The 23,887-nt window shown below is 41.0% G+C and overlaps 1 protein-coding gene across 1 annotated transcript in view; it reads left to right on the top strand.

Moving 5' to 3' along the window:
* Nucleotides 1–3,976, top strand: part of PKDCC (protein kinase domain containing, cytoplasmic) — a 35,763-nt gene extending 31,787 nt beyond the window's left edge. Inside the window, exons 6-7 of the mRNA XM_054279950.1 lie at nucleotides 1,040–1,213; nucleotides 2,793–3,976. Of these exons, the coding sequence (XP_054135925.1) occupies nucleotides 1,040–1,213; nucleotides 2,793–2,878 (260 nt within the window). The 3' untranslated portion in view covers nucleotides 2,879–3,976. The remainder of the gene's footprint in view (nucleotides 1–1,039; nucleotides 1,214–2,792) is intronic.
* The last annotated feature ends 19,911 nt before the right edge of the window (nucleotides 3,977–23,887 follow it).

The raw sequence follows: 23,887 nt of genomic DNA on the forward strand, positions 1-23,887 counted from the left end.
TTTGGAGTAGCAGACACAGTTGTCTTTGACTTGGTGCTGTTCATACGATCTGCTGTATGAAATATTAGCAGGCTGAATCAGCAGAGCAGGCAGAAAATGCCTGAACCAAAGTGACTTAAGAATAGACTGTGAGTCAGGGCAGGCCGCTCTGGTTTCCATAATAGACACAATTAGAAGAAATATAGAATCTATTTAGTTTTTTGAATAGGACGTGGGGAGGAGAGACAGGAGGGAACCATTAATTTGTGCGTCTGGAGGCTAAACAGAAATGTTTATAAATGATCAGTTGAATTTGCTGATGCATTCATTAGAGAAAGCCCCGTTAGTGGCTGGGAAAGTGAGAGGAGCAGTGAACAGAGAACAAGAGGCAGCTCATAAAGGCAAGTGAGACTGAACGGCAGCCAAGGAGAGGAGCAGGCGGTGGGGCAGCGGAGGCGCGGCTGGGCAGGACCACGCTGACATGCTCCGGCTACTCCCCCCTCCCTTCTCTTCAGAGGCCCATCAAGCGACTCCTCTTTTGTCCTAATCTGAGCAAGCAAAAAAAGTTTGCTTAATTAAAAGCCTGTCTTTTCTTCCTTCTCTAAAGGAGCCAGAGAAAAATAGCATGCTCTTCTGAGGGAGAGGGAGGGCTGGGAACGCCTGGTCAGGTCTCACCCCGACAATCCTGCTCACTGTTGGGAAGTAGGACAGTGAGTCAGTTCATTCAAGTGGACGCTGTTTATCCAATGGGACATTCTTACTGTAAAACTCCTAATAAAACCAAAGCCTTGCCTCTGCAGTGGGGAAGGGGTTTTGTGCACAGACTGTTTATTTACAGACGTTTTCTGGAGAAAAAGGTGAGGAGAAGAAAGGAGGGAAGGAAAAGGAAAGGAAAGTGCAGAGCTATAAACACGTTTGGGAGTAAACCAGAGCTGGTACAGCCTAAACCGTCAGCTTTTCCATCATATATCCTGCTCCTAAGCTGCTCTAATAAACCTTGCCTGTTAAAAACAACCAGTTTACTGGAGCTTTCCAACCACTGCTCTGCTCTGATTTGCAGAGTACAGACGGGTGCCTGAAGCCTTTATCCCTGATGAGAACTACAGATGCTGGCCATCTTACCACCACAAGGGCTGCCTCCTCTCCGTGTTTGATGTCAACGAAGCCATTGAGATCTGTGACAGCTACTCCCAGTGCAAAGCTTTCGTCCTGACTAACCAGACAACTTGGACAGGTAGGTCCTGGATGCTGTGGAGCAGAACTGAGTCACCTCTTCTGGCTGCCCTAAGTGTTTTAATACAGCTTGGGGAGAGTGTTGTCCTGGGCTGGGGGAGCCACCAGCAGCATCTGGAAGTGAGGTAGTTTCTGAAGGTTCAGCTGAGGCAGCTTCTCTTTGGTGAGGCTTCTCTTTGCCAGCTGTCAGGGGAACAGAAATTACAGACAGGCTCACAGGAGCTGGCACTAGAGGGCTAAGCACATGGTCCTCAGGTTACCAAACCACAGGATCTGAAGTGTTATTTTTTGCATTTTTGTGCTTCTGGGAGGTGTGAGCAGGCGCTTCCATGGGACCAAGAAAAATCTAATTCCTGTTAACCTTGTCTATAGCTAACCAGACACTACTAGGTCATCATGTCAGACTATCTGTGGCTGGAATTTTGAAGTTAATTGATATACTAAAAAAGTACTTATTCTGGCACAGGGAAATTCATTGGAAGTTTAGAGCACCTCCTATCTCAGGTTACAATACTAAAAGCAAATGGGACTGCACTATTTGTAGTCTTATTTGTCATTCCCTTTGCCATACCATTCCTGAGGCATGAGCACCTGAGTCCCTGAAACTTGGGATTGGAAATTTGCTCAGCAGTTGAGGCATCCCGTTTGCCATGCAATACTTTTAAAGAAAATAGTGTTATGGGAGCCCCCTAGAGAGGCAGGCTGGGAGCAAATAGCATTTGATTTTCTCAAGTTTAGAGAGGGAAGGCAGAAGTACAGCGGGCATGGAGTGTATCTCTGTGCTGCAAAGAAAGGCAGAAAGGCAGTGATTTTGCAGATCTGTGGGGCAGCAGCAGCTCGTTGGGAGGCAGGAATGTGAACAAGGTGCCAGGTCAGTGAGTGTGGGGAGATAGAAGAGCTGTGCTGTGGCTCCCACAGACACCAAACAAAGAAACTTGCCAAATTCAAGGATCTAAATGGATATAATATATACTGGCCTTGGATATAAATGCAGCAGGTGCCTTATGCTACCCAGGCTGTTGTCACTTGCTGCTGCTTTTTGTCTGAGGACTAGAAACCTTGTTCCAGCTTGTTTAAAGCCCAGCGCTACAAAGTGATCAGCAAGAGCTGTTTCAGAGAAAGTCATGTGTAATACTTATTGCACTGATCAGTTTTATAAAGATCAAGCATGCAAATATGATTCTGCTTCTGTACAATCAAGTGAATGTCCTTCATTTAAGCCCCCAACCCAAGCCTGTTTTTATTAGTGGGAGTCTCAAAACACTTTTTAAAGACCACATGGAATTTGTAATAAAGTCTTCAGACCCCTCTTTCATTTGCTGTGCTAGCTGTGCACAGCTGTATCTTGACCATAATTAGGTAAGAGTAAAGATACTGAAACCAGGGGAACTTTGGTGTCATTTTAGACAAAAACAGTTCAGGTTTATACCAGCTGGAGTTAAGAGAGAGTTCAGTCTTGCATGGCCTGAAGAATGCGTAGGTTGAAGTAGAATTTGAAATGTCAGCATTTTAAGGTAGGCTACCTTTTGCTCATCACTTCTAAATATTCTCCCCTTCCCCCTCTTTCCTATTCAATGCAGGTCGGCAGCTTGTCTTCTTCAAGATGGCCTCAAATCATATTGTGCCTGATCCTGACAAGATAACATATGTGAAGGTGACAGACTGACACCTAAAGTGGCTCAGTCTGACACGTGAGTGATAAGGGCTGTTTGTGTATAAATATAGGCAGCTGTTAGGTAGAAGGCGGCTTTGGCCGGAGAATAATTGCACTATTACTCATTCTAATCTATAGAGTGCTAAAGGAAACTTTAAAGAAATAACCTGCATGACCAGGATGAATGTGCAATAAAACAAGATTTTGAAAATGTGATTTAAAAACAAAGCAAAACAACCCAAAGCAAAGTACAAGAGATGATACACTGTTAGAGTATAATTTTGGTTTTAAATCAGCTGGCAGCTCTGGCTTTTCTAAGCAAGGTTAGCATAACATTTCTGACCTATACGTGTGTGTCCAGGGATGAAAGCTGATCATTTCTCTGGGAAGCCTGTATCCTCCACACTGGTATTTATTTGGGCACGTACAATCACAACAGAGGAACTGAAGCGTATCAGTTTGTCTGCTGAATAGCAAACGTTGCTGAGGACAATCAGCATTTGTGTTCAAGCTATGGGATATGCAATGCTGGCATATTTGTCAAACGGAAGGAATTGCTTATGTTTAGAATTGCAAGACTGCAACTAATTTTCATTTTTGCTTCCAATGTTATCATAAAGTTTCATTTTTAATTTGAAAGAGCCATTTTGTGGATCTAGCAAATCACATAAGCATATGAATGGTCCCACTGAAAGGGCAGGGACTTACCCAAGTGCCGAGTGCTTTGCTGGATAGGCCTGAGCATATGCTTACAATTAAGCCTGTGCTTAAGACTTTTGTTGAATCAGTTTGAATTGTTCAGGAAGCCACATCTTTGACAGACTGGCAAAGCAGTCCAGCTGGTTGAACAGTACTAATTTAATGACAATCTTGCAGTTATTCGTACCTTTTACCATCAGGTCCTTGGTTTTCTAAGGCATCGCTTGCTGATTCTAGAGTGAATGAAGTAAATGACCTTAATGATGTCAAATGAATGCTAGCCTTAATTCTATATAAAATGCATCTTAAAGGCAGGGTGTGTCTAGAGAATTTGCTTTCAGTGAAAGCAATGAAGTAAATGCTAAAGTGACCAATGTCATACTGTTTTGTAGTTTGTACAGTCAGGAAAAAATGTGCTTTTGTTTCTCAAATTGTTTATTTTTGTAAAAAAAAAAAAAATAAATAAAATTTCTTTTATTCTTAGTTTTTGTGTGTTTGTGTTTCAAATAAATGCCTCAATCCAGTGTATTGTATGTAAACTTAAACTTGGGATATTTTTTCCAGAAAGTACTGAGGTTGTTCCCGTGTCTCCCAGGGAAGGGTCTGTTGGTGCCTGGAGTACTTGGTGGCTTTGCCTATGTGGTTGCCTGCCACAAAGTGAGTCACAGTTAGCAGACAGTGGTTGAGCAGCCTTTGCTGCTCTGTGCTTTGCCTTATGCTGCTATCAGAGCACTTGGAAGGGGCAAAGGTGAGGGCAGGACTTGATGAAATTGCTCCTTGGGCCAAAACAGAGGCTGGGCAGCAGTCCCTGCCAGGGAGGGCAGGGAAGGGGGGCAGGAGATCCAGGGAAGTTGGGCAGCAGTGTGGGGTCTGACAGGGAGGGAAGGTCTGACAGTGGCACCACGGGCAGTGGGTCTTGGGTTTCTCTGAGGTCACCGATGCCCTAATGGCTCTGGCAATTGGCTGAAGTGACTTCCTGTAATGGCTGTAACTCACAAATTATCAAACTCCCAGCCCTAATAGCTCAGCTGATTGTGTCGCCCTGCACTTAGGAACCCATCAATCATACTGTGGTAATAAACAAACACTATGGATTCTTTTAAAATTGCTGCATAAATCATGCCAACACACACTGCACAGTTCATTGAAGTGATATGGGTTGTTGGCACTGAGGTGCTGGTATGTATTTTGAAAGTCTTTAACCTCCTGTGATTTCCTTCCCATTAAGCACTGCACAGTTCCAAAAATACTTACCATTTAGAAACGTTCTTTAAATTTAAATCCTTTAGTTGCATTCCTCTGTAAAAAATGCCAACATTTAAAAGAAAAAAAAGGCATTCAGGGTAATACTTTAAAGCTGTAGTAGGTAACTTCAATAATTTCATTCCATCACTTTCTGTACACTGGAAAAATGCCTCTTTAGTCAGGAATTGTTTATCCCCAGAATTAAACAAAGTTGCCAAACCAATTTATATCAGCTTTTGCAAACAGAGATCATGTAAGCAAGAAAGAAACATATCTGTGAGCCAAGAAGCTGGATTTTAAATTTCAGTGGTAATCAACTTTATACAGGCAGGTTTTATAACTCTGAAAGTAAGGCTTTCCAGTGGAAGTGCTGATTAAAATCTTAGTAAGAGAGGTGTGATACTACAATAAGAGAATTTAACAGCTGTAGTAAGCATTGGCAAAATTCTGAATTTATGTGGAGAAAGTAATTTTTGCAGCAGTGGGTCTGATTCAGCAGTGCCTGACTGGCACATGTGGCATGGAAACCCTTGAGAAGGCACAGAGGAGGAGGAGGAGGAGGAAGCAAGGCACAAAGTGAGTTGGCAGATCTGGGTCAGTCAGCCTGCTTCATGTTTTCCGCAGAAAAGGAATTTCTATCTGTTTTTTCCCCTAACTTTTGGACTGCTTTTTACATTTCCTGGCTTCCTCAAGCCACAAGGTAGAAATATGAAAGAAGACACCCACAGGGCTTTAAAGGACTGCTGTCTGTGTGTGCACATGCACGTGTGTGCATGTGTATACGTATTTATGTACGTGTCATGCTGAATAGGGAGAGCTTATTTCCTCCGTGAAAAACCAATTGCCTGTGCACAAAATGAAGTGCTAAACAGGATGTTGAGTTCATCTGGAGAAGTGAGAGCTGTGTGAGGCTATGGGTGCTGCAGCTCTGCGAGGGGCTGTGCTGAGTGCTTGGCCCAGTCCAGCACCATGGGGTCCTGGCTGGTCTGAGGCTCAGAGCACCTCCAAGAGCTGCCCACTGTCTTCTGATGGTTTGGTGAGGAGGTGGTTCTAGTCCCACCACTGGGAACAGGCTCCAGGCAATAAAACAAGCACTGGCCAGCATCACCTTCAGCCTGATGTCCTGAGGGTTGCAAGGGAGATATGCCAAGAGCTTTCATCTTAGCTTAGAGCAAAATAAAAACGTGTTCTTCTATTTTTCTCTGTCATATCTGAGCCTACTGTTTTATCTCAGCTCATTTTTCTGAGCTTTCTCCCCAACTTCAGTGTGTCTGTTTAAGTGGAAAGCTGAGGTCTCCTGTAATCAGCTTCAAACAGGTGGTCACAACTCACATCACATCTGGGAGAAATCTATGGTGGAATTAGTAACACTGCCATGAGCATTCATTGCCATGAGACAAAGCCTGAAAACAAGTGGGCCCTGTTTCCAGCTGAGAGGTTCAAGTAAGTTTGTATAAGAGTGAAGGGGGTTGGATGGGCAGTGAGATGCTGGTGAAGAATGTCAGAGAGGTACTTTCAACATGAGATAAAGGAGTTTAGTGTGGTACAATTATTTGTGATTTGCCCTGCCTCTCACTGCTTCACTGAGGCATTTTGCTTAGTCCTTCTGCCAGCCATGATCAAGTTTCCCAAAGGTTTGTGAGAAATGTGGGAATGGTGGAATGGGGTGTAGGGAGGACAGCAACCTGGCATGAAGGCAGCTCTTCCTGTTGCAGCTACTGTCTGTGGTATGGCAACCACATGGGACACTCGCCTGGGGCAGAACCTGACCATGGTAGGTGCACAGTGAAGACCTTGTCCCTGCCTCTGAAATTCAACTTATCAACTTGTACCAAGAGGATTTGTAATTCAAAGCATATTGAAGGTGGCAGTGAATATCCAGGGATCATATTATGTTACCTGTCAGGAAATAATAATGTGAACAGTGATGATGTGAACACTGATGTTCAGATTTAGTAGGGAGAGCTTATATTGTATTCTTTAGCATGAAATTCTGTGAGCTACTAACTACTATTGGTGGAGGGGGAAGAAAAAAATTGAGTGGCAAGACTGTTCACAAGTTTTTTAGAGGAAAACTTATCCCTAACCTTTTGGTCAAAATGTGAAATGGTGTTGAAAGAAGTCAAACAGATTTAGGTTGAAAAGACTCACCTAAAGTTTTCATCAATCGACTGCAGAAACAGAAAATGGGACTCAAAGAAGAAGAGGAACATTGGTGGAAAGAATGCAGTATATAAAGACTTCACAGTCATACTCTGCTGAATGTTTTTTGAGATGTGATCACTGAATTGGTTTCTTTGGTCATGAAAATATGTTATTTTCCTCTTTCTGTGTTTTAAGCAGGAGCAAAACATGTTGGGCTGCCCTCCTCTAGAGCTCCCAGGGCACACAGAGTCCCTGTCCTTCCTTCAGCCCAGACATGGGCCTTGGCATTTGGACTCTGACAAGTAGGTTTCTTACAAGTAAGTACAAGTGATGTTTTTTCTAATTGGAATGGATGCTTTGAAGAGGTGCATTTAAAAAAATGTGAAGGAAACAAGATGTTGTCCCTTTGTGCTTGTGTACAGTCAACAATGGCCTTTGTGTAAAAGGTGCCCCACTTCTCTTCTAACTGATGGGAAATATAATTCAGCAGGAGCCACCCTCATTATGAAACTGTCTTTGATGTCAAGCCAGAGGGCACACAACGCGTTTATTGGAAATTGTGGCTTTTAAACAAAAAATCCCTGCTAACCACAGTTTTTCAGCAAATGACTGGGAGGCGCTCAAGGAAGACTAAACTATCCAGTGGCTACTTGAAATGATAAAATGAGAATCTGATCTTACTTAGCTTGATTTTACCAGTGTAGATCAGTTAATCTTTGATTTATGTTCACGTAAAACGGTATCAGACTGCTACATTTTCAACAAAGAAGGAACTCAGTAAAACCTTCCTTTTGGACCTAAATGTTTGAGCCATATAAGTGAGGAAAAATACACTGATTTTCCCATATGTACATGACCATGTGAGCACATGTAGGTTCCTGTGAAATTTAAACAAAGACAACATGAAAACTTATCTTTCTTTTAGATGGCAGCTTTAACAAGATACAGAAAATTAAAGACATATTATTTAATAAATAATGCCAGGAAGGCAATATGAATTCTACACATTTACACTCAGTGTTTAATAGGTATAATGCCATCCCTATTTATCATCCTTCTGCCAACTTCAAGTATGCCCTAAGAACATATTCCAGTTTCCAATACTACAAGTACCTGGCATGTATGAAGATAATGGTACAAATTGGTATTTATGAATTACAGCTTTCCATAAATAGAGCTAAAGGAATGCAGAGCAGCCAGTCAGACAAATAGATGACCAGGGGCACAGTGGCACTTTTAGAAGTGGGTGCATTTAATGTTTTATACAAGACATTGGGTTTGTGCAAGTTCATGACCTATGAAAATCCCCATATGACTCACTGGCAGGGACTGCCTCATTCTTGGGCATAAGCTGTTGATCATCATGCGTGCTACTATTTCTACACGTTTTACCATCCTGTCCTTAAACCCCCATGAGATACAAACCTAAAGCCTCTTTAGAGAATGGAAATGCTTCAGTTAAATGTCAGGTTTTGATTTGTACATGGCTCTGATCTGTGATTCATTATAAAACTTTGGCCAATGACAACTCTTAAGCAGAAAGAATATTACAGAGGCAAAAAATAATGCACATTCATGCAGTGAATTTGTGAAGAGACTCTGCACTGTCTACCTGGAGAATTGAAAAGTTTAATGACTTGGATGGAGGGTCAAAGTGGCAGATGTGAAAAGAAATCACCATTTTGGGGCCTTACATTGCAACACATGTTCCATAGCCTCTAATTATTGTGATACACAGTCCATTTCTTAGAGACTGAGCTCCTGGAATTGTGCATTCATAGGTGAACAAACTCCTCTTTTACTCTTTTTACCGGTTCTAAAGAGTAGGAATAAAAGAGAGCTCTATGAATATAACAATACTCTTGCAATTCAGAAACCAGGGTAGCAGTGGACTCCACATGGCTTCTGTGCAGTAACAATCAATGGGGAAGAATTGGTGGCTAAAGTTAGCAGTAATTCCAAAGTGGATATTGAAGCTAACAAAAAAAAAAAATCACTGGATGGCAAACATGTCTAATTCTAAAAGTAATTGGAAAGTGACATGAGTACTATATAGTAAAAAAGGTGTAAGAAAAACAGAAATACTATTTTTATAATAATTGCATAATTTGCTGTGGGGGAAAAACAAATATGCAGTCCAAAAATTCCACCCTACATCTCAGGGGGAGATTAACTCTTACCTCTCCAAAGTCACCAGCCCATGTAATACCAGTTCACAGTTTCTTCAGTATCCTTTGCAATTTATTTCTCTCCAGGTTCCAGTCATCCCATTCTTGCTCAGAGGTGGTGGGCTCCTTGTGTGACAGAAGAAAACTACAGCAATGCTGTCACTGCTCAACCAGCCTTGGTTCTTGCCTCATGTTGCAATTCCCTGACCATAGAGCATGCCTTCAGCTTACCTGGGATAAATTCAGTGTGTAAACTTTGTGTTCCTGATAAAAATTACTACAGACTGTTTTCTTATGATGAGATGAAGCACCCTCCAATGCCATCTAGTGATGCTGATAGAATCTTGTTTAGAACCACAAACCTTGTGCATTCCAAGTAAATGTTACATGTGTCTATACTATGAAGTATAATTATGCTTTCAGAGCAAACCTAGAACAGGCTTTTCTGCAATTAATTTCAGCAGTTTTTACTAATTAATTTAGGTAATTTCCTATACAGTGGTATATGGCCTTTTTTTCCCCCTCTAAGTTGCTTGGTGATGTAAGAGGCAGCTGAATCTGCTCCAGCTGTCACCTGGGACCTTGGTGCCATATGCCATGTTGATTGTCCTTTATTCAAACTCTACCACAGGGCAATGTGAAGCTGCCTGTTCAGTGCCTTCCAAGGGGCACAAAGCTTGCCTTAAAGCAGAGCTCCAAATGCAGAATCCTACAGAAAAATGCTAATAATTAAAAAAATGCGCATTGTTTATTGCAGCAAACCATACATGAATGGCATCAAATTTCTGTTGCCATGTCCTTTCCAAGCTGAGGCTGATAAGATTTCATGCAGCTACAGAAAATGTGGGGAGGGGAACACAGAGGGGACGGAGAAGGGAATGGCAAATTTGCCGTGTTTAATGTATTGGACACCATCTGTATTTTATTCAAATAGGGTTATATATTTTGTGAAAATAAAAACCAGCCTCATGAGTCAGTATGTGCAAGGCAGTCACTTGAATATATATAATGGGAAACATGTTTTAGGCTGGAAGTTGCAAAGGGAAATCAAATGTTTGAAGTGTCAAAGTTGGAAAAATATAAAATACGCCTGACACCGTAGCTATTGAAGCCAAAATGAATAAATCATCATCTCAGGAAAGAAAACCCCACCAAGTTCTTGGCTATAACCTTCATTTTCCTACACTCAAATAAAATTACATACAACCTGATAATTTAACCAGACTTGTCAATAAGAACTGATGGCTTCAGCAGACACTATCACTTCATGCTTCAGTGTAGACTTCAGAAGCATCCAGTAATTTATCCAAGAAATAAATTTAATGTCAAACTTGTCTCTTCAAGTTGATAGATAGAAGAACCTTACACAGTGGAGCTGATGTGAAATATACCATATTGCAGAGCACTAGAGTAAAATTAAATTAATGCCAGCTCAGTAGTTTATTCCCCACGTACAGCTTTTCCTGAGCAGTTATATAAGAAGCATTTTAGTATCTTTCTCAGTAGTGCAAGCATGACTTCCAAGAAGGAATTTAAGAGAAACTTTGAGGTTACAATATTAGGAGCCTGAGTTTACACTCCAATTTCTTTTGCAGTCTCAGTATTGATTCAGGTCAAGTTTTAAGCCATTTTTTCTTCACAATAGACTCTGTCAGAAATGTGATTTGCAAACATATATGGTAAGACCTATCTGTGCCTATCTGGGGAGAATTACTGGGACATGGTGTTTTCTGGCTTTGTGTGCATCAAGGTTTTATTTTTAACAAACAAAGCACCCTGATGGAGAGATGAGAGATATTTTAGCTGCAATTTGATATGCAATTATCTGGGCAAATTGAGGCCATTAACTTACTATTTTAGATACATTCGTACCTGTTTATTTATTTGTCAGAAGGAATAGTCCCTGAAAGTTGCCAATCAAACTAATGATTCATTTTTATTTGCTGAAAATATCCTAGCTGGCCTTTTACTTGCTAAAAATATGCAAGTCACTCTGTTCTCTCTAATTTCTGTCCCTTTCCCATCTGTGACCCACAGTGAGCAGCGCAGATTCTCGGCCATGGCTTCACCCAGTGAGAAGAGCCCAGCTTTGCCCCATGGATTACATGTAGCTGTGCATTGGATTTGTCCCGAATGGTGCCAGGGAAGAAAACTGGGCAGATAACACAAACTCCAGCTCCTTACCCTGCACTAAGCAGCACCTGCATTTTGAAAGGTCACGTGAAGTTTGAGCTGCAAAGCTGTGGTGACACTGACAGTCTGTCATGCAGGCAACTTTCATCTGCTCCAAGCTGGCCTTGCTGGGGCTGACTAATCAGCCAGTGCCCCTGGCTGCAGTGTCTGACAGTGTCCAGCAATTGACCTCGAGGGGAAGAGTAAGTACAGAGCTGACCTTTCCTCTCACAGTCTCCTCCTCTCTGTCAAGCAGCCGATCAGGATTTCCACGAGCTTAAATTATTAAACCATCTCCAGACATTGTCTGTAAGAGTGTTATATCACTTCTTTTGGCAGCTGTGGCAGGACCAGTATCTCCCACTTTGAAAATAAGCTCTTCAGCTTAGTCTCAGAAGAACAATTTTCTGCCGCTGTGTATGCACCAAGACTTAGTGCTTTTCTATTGGCATGATATCTTAATTAAATCTACAAATGGAGCACATCTTTGGTGTTTTCAGCAATTTTTTTTCCTCTGTGAATTGCTTTCAGAATTTGTTTGTCTGTCAGCCAGAAATGCTGTCCAAAGGAAGTTGGAAACCATGCTTAGCTTGGAATCTTGAAACTAGCAGGTACAGTCCACAGAAAGCCATTCAAAACATTTGTTTAGCAAAACCTCATCCTCCCCACAAAGAAGGTAGGGTTTTTCACCATCCTGGAAGATTAATTTCAATGTCTAGCAGTTGATATTTCTACAGGCAGATTGGAATCACTCATTGCTCCCCCCAACAGTTATTTCAGAAAGTTTTTGAAAGCACCTCTGCTAATGGAACTAAAAAAGGGTGCAATACTGCAATCTTTTTGGCATATGTTACTATTATAAAGACCTGGACTAAGCAGTGAATTTCTGATTTTTCTGAGCATAGTTTGTAAAAAAAGCTGAGGCAGATTCAGTGTGATCCAACACTGTAGTGCAGGATCTCCAATCTCAGTTTTTGAGTTTTTTTCCACAATTACCTTGTTGAATGCATAGGCTTATAGGTTGAACTAATTCAGGAATTATGGTGAGGTAACTGAACTCTGAATTTGGACTGTAAATTTCAGATGACTGTGTGGAAATGCAACGTCTACTGTGTATATGTTTTTTACAGTAATATTGTTAAATTCCCTGTTTGGAAGGCCGAGTTTAAAAGCATGTTCAAAAATTTCTCTTTTGAGGTCACTTGCTATTTAAATGGACTTACTAGAACACATTTATGTACATGAAATTGTTTTCCAATCTCTAGTTGCATTTAATGAGATGAACTTGAGAAGCTCAGCAATCACAGGTATTAGTTACCCTGCTTCATATGCTGAATGCCTTTGCTGTAAATGAGCATAAGAGATCTAATCCTCTTTTCAATCTGGATGAAGATTTTCTAAACAATTCTTTATCTCTAAATGTCTAAGTTTCACAGATATGGTTATTCAGCTTTCTGGTAAATGTAGAAGACTACTAAGAGCTAAATACAAAGGGATTGAATGAGATACCCTTACCCTTGAAAGCAACCCTTGAGAACAACCTGCATCCTATCTCCAAACCAGAAAAATACTTGTGAAAAACTGCAGGGGTGCAGAAAAGAGATGTGGAGGAGAGAGCTAAGCCTGCTACTTTCCCTGAACTGTTGTGTTCCCTAGTGGAACTCTACTCAAAAATCTTACCTCTGTCATGTGAGGTGCATGAGAGGCAAAGGAGGCTTAAGACATTTACATTCCAGTTCCTTTAACTTGCCTTTCTTCTTCCTCTTTTTGGTTATCAAATTAACACTATCATTTTTATACAGCAGTTGTATGTGAATTGATGACTTAAATTGGAGTTGCATGTGAATTGATCACTCTAATTGGTTTTGACATAGAAAGGTCAAATTCCTCCTGCAGCCCACCCTTTCTGAGCAGGACTGCAAAATGCTGGCTCCTCATGCAGCCTTTGCTCTCAGACGAGTCCCAGCCCAATACAAACAAAGCTTTTGACTTCAGCGTGCCTGCTCTTGTGAATAAGGCCTGTAAGATACAGCCTGTACATTCCAAATTGCCTCTTTTTTTGTGCCATTCACACCAGGGATTAATATCTATGGGAGGCTTTTGTGAAGCCTTCACCCTCTTGCCCTTCCACAGCCCAGCAGTAGCTATGATTTCAAGGATGCAGATAGATTTTTTCTCTGTACTGCCCTTTGTAAAACAGCTCTTCAGCTGAGCTTGGGGAAACTGAAAATTTGCTTCCAGCCTGTAATTTAAAATCCTGAATTGCCTTTATTGGAATTCTGATGGAAGGTCTGAGAGCCAATGCTTTTCAGTTCCCACTGCCTGTTGATACTTCTCTGCCCTCTGTCAAAATTTCAAAATTAGAGAATGGCAGTGGCTGCAGAATACAAGCTGTCCATTAGCTCACCTAAGAAATGATGCATTGAATATTCATTGTTCCCTCTTGCAAAATGTCATTTTTCCATGAGTACAGCTTAAAGCAGTTCAGAGAATACATTTGCATAAACCATTTGTCAGAAACAGAAGACTCTTTGTGAAGAGCTATTAAGAAACCACATAATCTACTTTTCTTTTCTTATGTAAGTTCCAGGGAGAAGACAGAGCTCCTTTGTAAACAGAATCAAAATACAAGTGCTGGGTATGTTTTTTCTGCAATCAAAATTCCATAAATAATAAAATTGGAGTTCAAAACCAGAAGTACCTGAAATTGTTAAATGTAATGTTAATGATTTCCTGGCAGTATATGAGATCCAGAAAGTTTAACACTATTAACACCCACGCTATTTTGACTGAGTCGAACTCCCCCACTCCAGTTCTGCTAAATAAAGCTGTAATTAATGTGCAATACAAATTTGGATATCTCCAGTTCCTGGGGAAAAGCATTTTTATAATACATCAGGGGAAGCTGATTCTGTAAATTCAGTTGTGGGTTTTAACAGCCTTCATAATTCATTGCTGTCTCAATGATTTTCTGCATTTATTGCTGGTCTGAGCCCTTTTGTCAAGATAGGTGGCCTTGAAGTTTGCTTTTTTAATGGTAGCGCCTTTCTTCTTTAATGTTTCATTGCTCTACCCCAGTAGCTGATCTCGTGCACACTTAAAGAGGCCCTCCAGCACCTCCACGATCACACGGATTGGGGTAAGTAAGCCAGATAAGTAAAGGCAAACAAAGCCCAAGTGTGGCACACTGAGCAGCCAAAGAGATTACTGCTCATGCGATTAACATCTTTTCATGCCCCTTCTCCCACCGCAAGATGGTCTTGTTTCCTTTTCACTGGACAACACAGTTCAAGTATTTACTTGTTGCATTTGCCCACAGTGAATTACTCAGGCGTTCCTGCCACTCCCTGGGAGCCCCTCCCGTGCCTGGCTGTGCTGCAGAGGGAGGCGCAGGGGCAGTGCTGCTCAGCGGGGAGGCACTGCCAGAAAAGCTCTGCATGTGCTCTGCTAGGCAGTCTGGCAGAGAGCAGTTTTGTGAAATGGCCTTCTGGTTTTATTAATGGATAACTCCTTGCTTGAAATGAAATGTGAAACCTCTGCAGATAACGGGTGCCCTTGGAGCATGGTGACAGTCATTTGGGCTAGCAGACTGCAGCCAGTTACCTGCAATTATTAATAGCAGAAGTCATATGGACTAATTATATGTCACCTTTAGTCCCAGAGTCCAGGTCTGCTGCCAGCATTCATTTACACTGGCCAGCTGTGCAGGTGCTGAGTGCCTCCTGATACCAGGCAAAGTCACGGTGCCCTGGTGTTTCCTGGGGCACTGCTGGGCCTGGCTGCAAGCCCCACAATACTGTTTTCTCTGTGCCTGGTTTTCCAGCTGATTACATTCCAGAAGCCAAAGGGAAAATAAATAAGTTGATAAAGTTGAAATGAAGAAAAAAAGAAATGGAAAAATATTAGAAGTAATACCCAACGCAGGAGGTCTGGTTTAAATCCCCCACATTTAAATGATTGTATGATATTTTATAATTGTATAACAGTTCTAGATCCAGCATAGCAGCCATACAGAAAGTGTTCCCTGTGACTGCACTGCACTGCAGGCTAAGGCCAAGCTTAAGTAGATAGAAACATTCCTCACTATTCACCCTTGCAGTATATCCTGGATTTGGGCCTCAAATCCCTGATACATCAACTTCTTAGTTAATTGCACCAAATAATACACATTCAGCAAGAGAAACTGAGATCCCTTTTCCTTGGGAACTAAGGATAATGGTTCCTATTGAATTCTGCAAGTGTCCTCCCTGGATTTGAAATGGATTTATTTGGCTCACAGCTGTTTGGTGTTCACTTTCCATGTTTGTATGATCAGACTTGACCATCTGAAATATCTGCAGAAAGTGGATTACTGGAAAACTTCAGGAAACACATTTTGACTTACACTTTAAATTATATCTTCTGGATGTATTAGTTCACAGATTCAGTGCTGAAGCAGAGCCAAATCAACCTTAGGCCTTTTCACCAATCTCTACACAGCACAACCCAAATGCACTTGTCAGTGACTCCAGTCAAAAATTAAAAGTGTATCTGAGAGAGTGGAGTGAGTTATGACTGAAATGCATACATTGAGAAAAGAGGCAAATTTCATCCAAGTCTTATGGGCTTGCTGCAGTCCTGACTGAGGCTGCAGGTAATTTTTCCTGTGGGATTTTGCACTCCAAGATATGATGTGCTTCCCATGCCTTTGTCTCTGTCTCCCGTTTCCTGTGCTCCCTCAGGTTGCTATTGCTCCTGGTGGGATGTGCCAGAGAACAGATTTAAAACTGTCCACCAACCTTCTTTACCAAGCCAACCAAGGAACAAACCAGTGCAAATCAAAATAGCATTTGGTGGAAATAGGAATTCTTTAATTTTAGCTAATATTGTTTAACACCTTTGTTGGGAACATGGAGAGCGGGTTTGAGTGGACCCTCAGCAAGTTTCCCAACACCAGCAAGCTGTGTGGTGTGGTCAGCATGCTGGAGGAAAGGGATGCCATCGAGAAGGACCTGGACTGGCTTGAGAGGTGAGCCCATGAGAACTCCATGAAGTTCAGCAAGGCCCAGTGCAAGGTCCTGGCCCTGGGTGGGCAGCAACCCCCAGCAAGACAGAGGCTGGGCAGAGAGTGGATTAAGAACAAGCCCTGAGGAGAAGGTTGTAGATTGTGTTGGTTGATAAGACGCTCAACAGGACCCAGCAATGTGCAGTTGCAGCTCATAAAGTCAGCTGTGTTCCCAGCTGCACCAAATGCAGCGTGGGCAGCAGCGGGAGGGAGGGAGGGGATTCACCTCGTGCTCTGAGGGTTTCCAACAGCAGATGAGTCTTAAACTCACATTTTCTCTTATCAGCATACCTCTCTTTTGAGCTCTGAGACATAACAGCTCATCCAGTACTAGTCAACAAAGTTGGTTTGATAACTGATGGTGCAGGTAGAAAACAGAACAATTAACTCTGAGGTTAATAATACAAGTATATCCCACATACCTATTCTATCTATAAATCTGAGAGCTTGGAAACAGCTGTGGGCTTTAAGCAGATTATTTACTTTTGATTAGAAACAACATTTTGCTTAACATCCATGGATTCAACAGATAGTATCCTTGCTGGAATGCAGAATTGTGCCAGATAATGATCTTTTCTTGTACAGTGTTAGTGCTCATGGCTGGGGTGGATCAGGTGGCTCCAAACTCCATTGCTCTGTGGTGGTGTGTGAGCTTTATGTTTGAAAAGTTTATGAAATAAACTGGCTGGACATCAGAGTACTCACTTTCATCAACAGCAATGTTTTGTTCTGTTTTTAAATGTTCCTTAACTGTGGTTTTCTGGCTGCCTCTGCAAAGTCCCAGCAAGAATACAATTTTTCTGCTAGATTCTTGAACTGATAGTTATCACATGGGATTTTCAGGCTGTAATTTTTTGAAGAGTTTATTGCAGCCAGACAATAGCTGTCACCTATGTTTAGCACAAGTCAATCCCTAAACTCTTTTGAAAATCTCAGCCTTTCCAATGAAGTTGAAATTTGGGTTTCTGAAACATCCAACTGAAATTATTTTACTGAGTAACTGTGCATGACAATGTATGGAGGGCAAATCTGTGTACATTTTGTGTACTATTGGTCTTCTGGCTGCAGAAGCATGGCATTGGTGCAAAGAATTTGGACAGCCAGCTGGAAAATTTAATCCTGTATATTTTTCTAAAAATTAATGCTTGTACTTTAGAGACATAGAATGAAACAGTATGAAAATAATACTTCTGTTGAAAGTATGTCCCTTTATGCCCCTTTTCAGGGATTTTCTTCTGATTTTTACATTCTTTATATTCCATATTTATATGATTTAAAATTGTACTTGCATATTCCTCCTCTCATAAATATGTTAATTGGACATAAATTTGTACTGTGTTACCAAAGAACAAACACTCCAAATGAATGGTCTGTTTTGTGTCTTGCTGCAGAGAGGGCATCAATATGGCCCCCAAATGCAAGAGGTTCTGGCAAATAGGATTACAAAATCCCAACTGTTGAAATTTTTTTACAGAATGAAGGCCTGCCCAGAACCACAGGTTTTTGCAAGCTCTCGCACCCATTCTCTCCTTCTAGTCTGACTTGTGTCCAAAATAAGGTGCCAGCAGTCAGCAAGTTCTGCGTATCTTGCAGAAGCACTAACTTGTTGGCTGAGTGATGACTCCAGACTCAGCATTCCCTCAGCTCTCACTTGTGACAGGGATTGCCAAAGCTAGTGGGGAACCAGATAAGGGCGGAGGAACAAGCACCAAGTACTCCTTTGGATTCCTTTTGAATATTTGAACAGTGACACATCATATGGCCTTGTGTTCCTTAGATAGCCTAAGGCTGTGCCTCTGCTGAGGGAGAATGCAGAGTCATTATTTCTCACTCTGCTTTCAACCATGAAATTAAAAACTCCCACGTTATGCCAGCATTTAAAAGTTTGTTACTGCAGCAGGAATCACAGTTACCAAGATCAACTTTTTTCAGGACCTGGTGGAATACTAGGTGAGCAGACTGGTCATAGCCTGGGCATCTTCTGGGTTTTAAAGGAAGAGGCAGGATGAGAGCATCAGGATTATGGTTCTGTTTTTTAGAGAAGGTTAGGACATTGCTCTGGCACAAAGGGAAGGAGCATAATCTCCTGGAGACATCTCTGCCCAAGCACTTAGCAGGGCAATTCCTCAGGTGTTGCCTGAGCCTCTCCATTTCTGCTGGCTCTGCTGTGTTTATGCTGGTGCCACAGGGAAGTGTCTAAAGCTGGATCCAAACCAGCCCGGTCAGCTGGGATTGCAGATGAAGGCTTGGGAAAAACCAACACACTTTAAACAAATTCTTCCATGACAGATGCAGGGTGGATGGAAGCTTCCCAGGAAAGTGGTGGATATGTTTATTTGGCAAGAATTCATTCTAATAGTCCCAAGACACCCATGATACTTTAAATCCAAGCAGAAGAGTAACTGTCACATGTAATACCATCACCTAGGACATCCCTCCAACCTGCTGAATTTACTGCTTTTCCGGTCATTGATCTATCTGGGAATCCTTTTCAAATTCATGTGAATTTTATTAAATGTTGGGTAATATGTGACCCCATCAAGTGAATGCAGTGTCCACTTGGGAGACTTTTGTTCTATTCAAACCTTTGTTGACAATGCAGCGAGCTCTGCTCCGGGCTGCCAGGGGGGCGGGCAGCCGGGGCCGAGTGCGCTTTGATTGATTTGCACAATAGGAACGAAAATATTCCCGAAACTCTTGAGATCACTCAACTCTTCCTGCCAGACTTCCATGAAATATAACATGCAATCAATTTAGCTTACAGCCAAATTCTCCCCTTTCGGCCCCCTCTTTCCTTTGGTGTGTCAGTGAAGATAAATGAAAGAAGCAATAAGGAGTACAAACAGCAGTAGCCACGAAAGCAGCAATTGCTTGTGTAGGGGGGACTCATGGTGCCAGGCCAGAGCAGAACCCACAACAACTTGACCAAACACAGCAATGAATGAAAGGTCCTTTTGAAAGGGCAAAAGAAAGACCGCGTTGACCTCTTTGCAGAAAGAGGAAACTTCAAAGGCTTTACAAGAGTTAAAAGACCCAGTTACACGCAGCAAAAACGACTTGCTTTGGATGCTAACACAGCGAAACTAAACAACCTCACAGTAAGAGATAGAGCAGAAGGTGGGGTGGAGGGGGCATATTTCCTCTAGCCACTGGAAAAATGTGGAAAAGGCTAATTCTGTCCATTTGGTGTTAGGTGTAAGGTTCATTTGAAAGCCATACATGACAGGAAAACAGAAATTTAGACAGAACTCCTAACAGGCTTTGGGAAAGTCAGGCACATATTTTCTTTTCATTTTTCTCATCAAGAAGTGTTCTAGTTGTGTGCTTCTTTTGGAAACATTTGGCAGTTCCTTAGGTATGACAGAAAATGTCTGAGGAAGTTAGAACTAATGAAACTGGGTATTTAGCAGAGAAAGCTCCTGAATGATCCAAGCGTTGCGTATGATTTATGAAAACTGCATTGAAAGGGGCAAAAAAAGTGCAAATAGCCTGAGATAGTTGCACTCTGCTGTTTTTCCTTATGCAAGGTATTTTACTTGCTCAGCACAGCTTAGAAGGTGTTTGGTCACACGTGTGGTTTTAAGCAAGAGAGAGAGCTGCTGGCTGCAGGGACATTGTTTGTGCTGGGGTTAGGCAAGTGCAGAAAACCTTTTGCTAGACAGCAAGGTCTGTCTCTGAATTCCAAGGATTTGAGAGCAAGTAAGTCACAGCACTTCAATGAACAAAGACTTTCTTCTTTAATCTGCTCTAGTTGGGAAAGATAAGACCTCAAATGGAATCTACTTCAAGACTAGATTACACATTAAGATAAGCATAATGCGATAAGGACCAACTGACACAGCTTCTGTAAGGGCAAGTTGTGCTGCTCTATCTTTCAAGAATTCCGTGCTGAAAGTGCATGAAGTAAGAGATGAAATGTATCTTTCGAACATAATTTACGTGGAATTTCAAGAGACTTCTGACAGGACCCTTTGTGAGAGGTTTTGAAATAAAATAAAATAAATAGAAAACCACGAGGCCAGCCTTTAGGATGCTTGAAATTCATAGCAAATAGCCAATCCTAAACTGAAAGAGTAATGAGAGAACATATAGGATTTCTGTTTATTATTTGAATTACTTTGTAAAAGGAGTTTTAATGAAATTTGTTAACAAATTATTCTGGATCAGTAACAACTAAAAAGGACAATTAGACACTCCTAAAAGTACTTGTATTTGCCCAAAACATTCATTCTTCCATTCATCTATCAGCATTCTGGCAGCTGAAAATGACTATGTGCTAGAAAATATAATAAAATTCTCCTTATCATAATGGGCTTTGATCTAACATGGTTCCCAGAGGAAGCAGATATGAATCACTGAGAGTATTACAGATTAATGAATATGCCTTTCCAAAATAAACTAACAAAGAGACGGGTTAGAGAAATACTTTACAAAAGTAATACCTTGCTGTAATAATGATTTAATAGAAAACCAGAAATGATAGATTCCCTGTACACAGTTCAGTTTTGGATGGCTCAATTTATATGAAGTGGCTATGCAGAGAACGCCTCTGGAGAAGAATGACAAACCCAGTTAAGTTATGTGAAGATTTGCTTGAATGATCACTCCAGCTATGGGCATTTGACATATAAAGACAAGGTTGGCAAAATAGCAGGCAAAATACACTTTCATAAATTAAGCTTTGGAGTGCCCACATTCAGAATTGTGGGTTACCAGATGCAGGGTCAGTCTTTTGCAGCATGAGAGGTGGGACCCCATTTTCCTGAGAGCCATTGACATTGTCTTTTGCAGCTACCTTCTGCAGACTTTTTGCAAAGTAGTCCATGTACCCCTTTATCCACAGCCCATGAGTTGAAAATGACTGGCTTAATGAGACTAAAACATGATTTCAAACACAAAATAATGAATGTCAATGAGAAGAGTAGCCATCCATTTCTTTCTTCTTTGCTCCACTGTAAAACATTTCAAGGCCTCTGATTAACTTGGATTCAATACATTCAGGACATCTCAGTTAAAGGAAATATTGCTTTATTTAGTTTTAGTAGTAGCCAATTTGTAATTCATTGACACATGTCCTCTCTGGCTCTGGTGTAGAAGAAGGTTTTTATTCAGGTTTTCAAATCTACATGGGAACTTTTTAGTTTTAGGACAATTTCTCAGTTTGGTAAGGATTCAACCTTTTTTTTTATGCGCCAAATAAAAATCTCCAAATCTTTAAAAACAACTATAAAACCTCTAAATCTATATACATGTAAAAATCATGTCCTTAAATATTTTTCCAGGGATAGAAATTCCATAGTATTATTTAGCAGAACTTTGTCCTTTGGTCAGCAATGTAAGTGATCTGAGGATTTTATACTCCTGTCTTTACTGGTATATAAGACAAGGTGTTTGGAATAAAAGATCTGTTTATAAATCACCATTTTTCGAGAATGCCACTGATATCAAAGTCCAGAATGACTGAGACGTTAATGCAATATTGTCTATTGGGGTGGTTTAATTTTTTTCTGCATATATCAAACCAATAAAATGAGATTAATATTTAAGGTAAAGCTTTTTGAATCCCCTGTTTAAAACTACTGTATTTGTATTGAATGTGGCATGAAAATAAGAAGCCACTGCCTTCTTTTCTGCCTTGGTGAGCTGTTATTTTGATACTTCCAAGTGGATAGGAGTAAATGATACATGCTTCAGCCTGTTGACTCGCAGCCGCTGACTGTTCTGACATGGATAACTGCAGCAGCACGAAGATTGATTGCCCTGGTGCAGAGGCAGCAGCTGCCATTTGCAAATGCCAGCCAGTGCTCCTCGTGGGGATTTGTGACAGAATACAGAAATAAGCCAGAATTACTTCCATTAGCTGAATGCATGCCTTTTTTTCTTATTTTGCAGTCGCCACTCTGTATCCCCACAATAATCTTTTTTAAAACACTAGCTGATTTTATGTAAATTTGACAGAGGCAGCTGATATTTAAAAGGTAATTAAGTTCATACAAAGAGTGTCAAAATCAGTGATCATATAGAAGAGAGAGAAAGGGGTTTTTCAAGTGTCCTGTCTAAAGGAGAGGCTGTCACATATATTTATTATACATCAAGGGATGTATACAACCAAGAAATCTAAATGCTCAGAACCACCAGGATTTTGTAATTGTCAGATGCAAGAAATGCTTTCTGAAGCCAGCCTGGCATAGGTGTGTCAACTCTTGTCATGTATCATCTTGTGATCACAGAGTTGTGCTATTCCTGTGGCAGCTTGGCACTAAAGAGGCAAGCCATAAACAAATTTCTCTCTTTTCATACAGTTGCAGTTCACTTGATTTAAAATTAACGGTGAAATAATAACTTGGTGTTTTATTTAGCAAGATGAGGTCATGCTGGAACCATCACCCAAGTAGTTCTGTTTGGTTTGGAAACTGCTGCAGGGTTTTTAACAGTGTGGGTATCTGTGTGCCCATTGATATATGTGTGTGTGTATGTGCATACATTTTATATGGTGTATATCCTTTAACCAAGACTCCCAGGTTGGGAACTTTCTTCAGCACATATTTGTGCCAGCTTTACTCACAGTGAACACTATCTATTGGTGACTTACTCCATTGGCTTTATATCAGATTGCTCATAGATTAAAGAGCTAATCAGCAGGAGGCAAAACTGCTGCCAAGTTTTTCAATTTTATCGCAAAGTCTTGAGATATTTGTTTTTTTCTGTGCCCTAGCTGCTGGGATAGTGGAAGTTTGTGAGAATCTAAGCTTCCATTAAAACTAGGGACTCTTAATGGCAACTTAGACTTCTAGCCTTCCAGGCTGTGGATCTAAGTTGAAAATATGAAGCAAATAACCTCAGAGGGTCAAGATATGAGAAGTCAAATATAAACATTTTTCTTTCTTGAGACATTCTCATAATGTCTCATAATTTTCCAGTGTCAGTGATGAATGAATAGGAATGTCAGAATTTCTTCCTCAGCTTTAAAATGCTATGGGGTGACTTCAGCAAAGATGAAATATAGACATTTGGTTTTCTTCATGAAGGGGTGGATCAGCATAAACAATATGTGGGGCTGAAACAACAACAAAAGGTACTTTTATGGACTGTGCAGAAATATGACCCTTCATCTATGACACCTTCCAGAACTATTAATCTCCTGCCTGGAATCAGATTCCTGAGACTGGATCAGTATCCTCACTGAGTACAAGCACATGTCTCTCCTCATTCAAGACAAACTCTGGTGCATGGTTTTCCTGATGGTAGTTTTACAAAACTTTGTATTTCAGTGAAAGAAAAAGAAAAATATTGAAAAGCTAGAAGGATCTATAAAACAAGGACATACCTTGTGTGCAGCCTGGAGAATAATAAAATGGCAAAGCACTGATCAGAAATGGGATTCATAACTTTGAAAGGAGTTCCTCCTTTTCTTTGGGTTCAGGGAAGGTCTAATCAAACTGCACGACAAATAGAGTTGCATCAGACAAATTTTACTCCATCAAGTGTAGAGGGAACTGAGTAAAAATTAATAATGTCAAAGCTGTTGTTTAAATGGTTAACATACCC

The sequence above is a fragment of the Melozone crissalis genome, unplaced genomic scaffold, assembly GCF_028551555.1.
Source record: "Melozone crissalis strain CALT ecotype California unplaced genomic scaffold, PUWL_Pcris_2 ptg000027l_1, whole genome shotgun sequence".
NCBI lineage: Eukaryota > Metazoa > Chordata > Aves > Passeriformes > Passerellidae > Melozone > Melozone crissalis.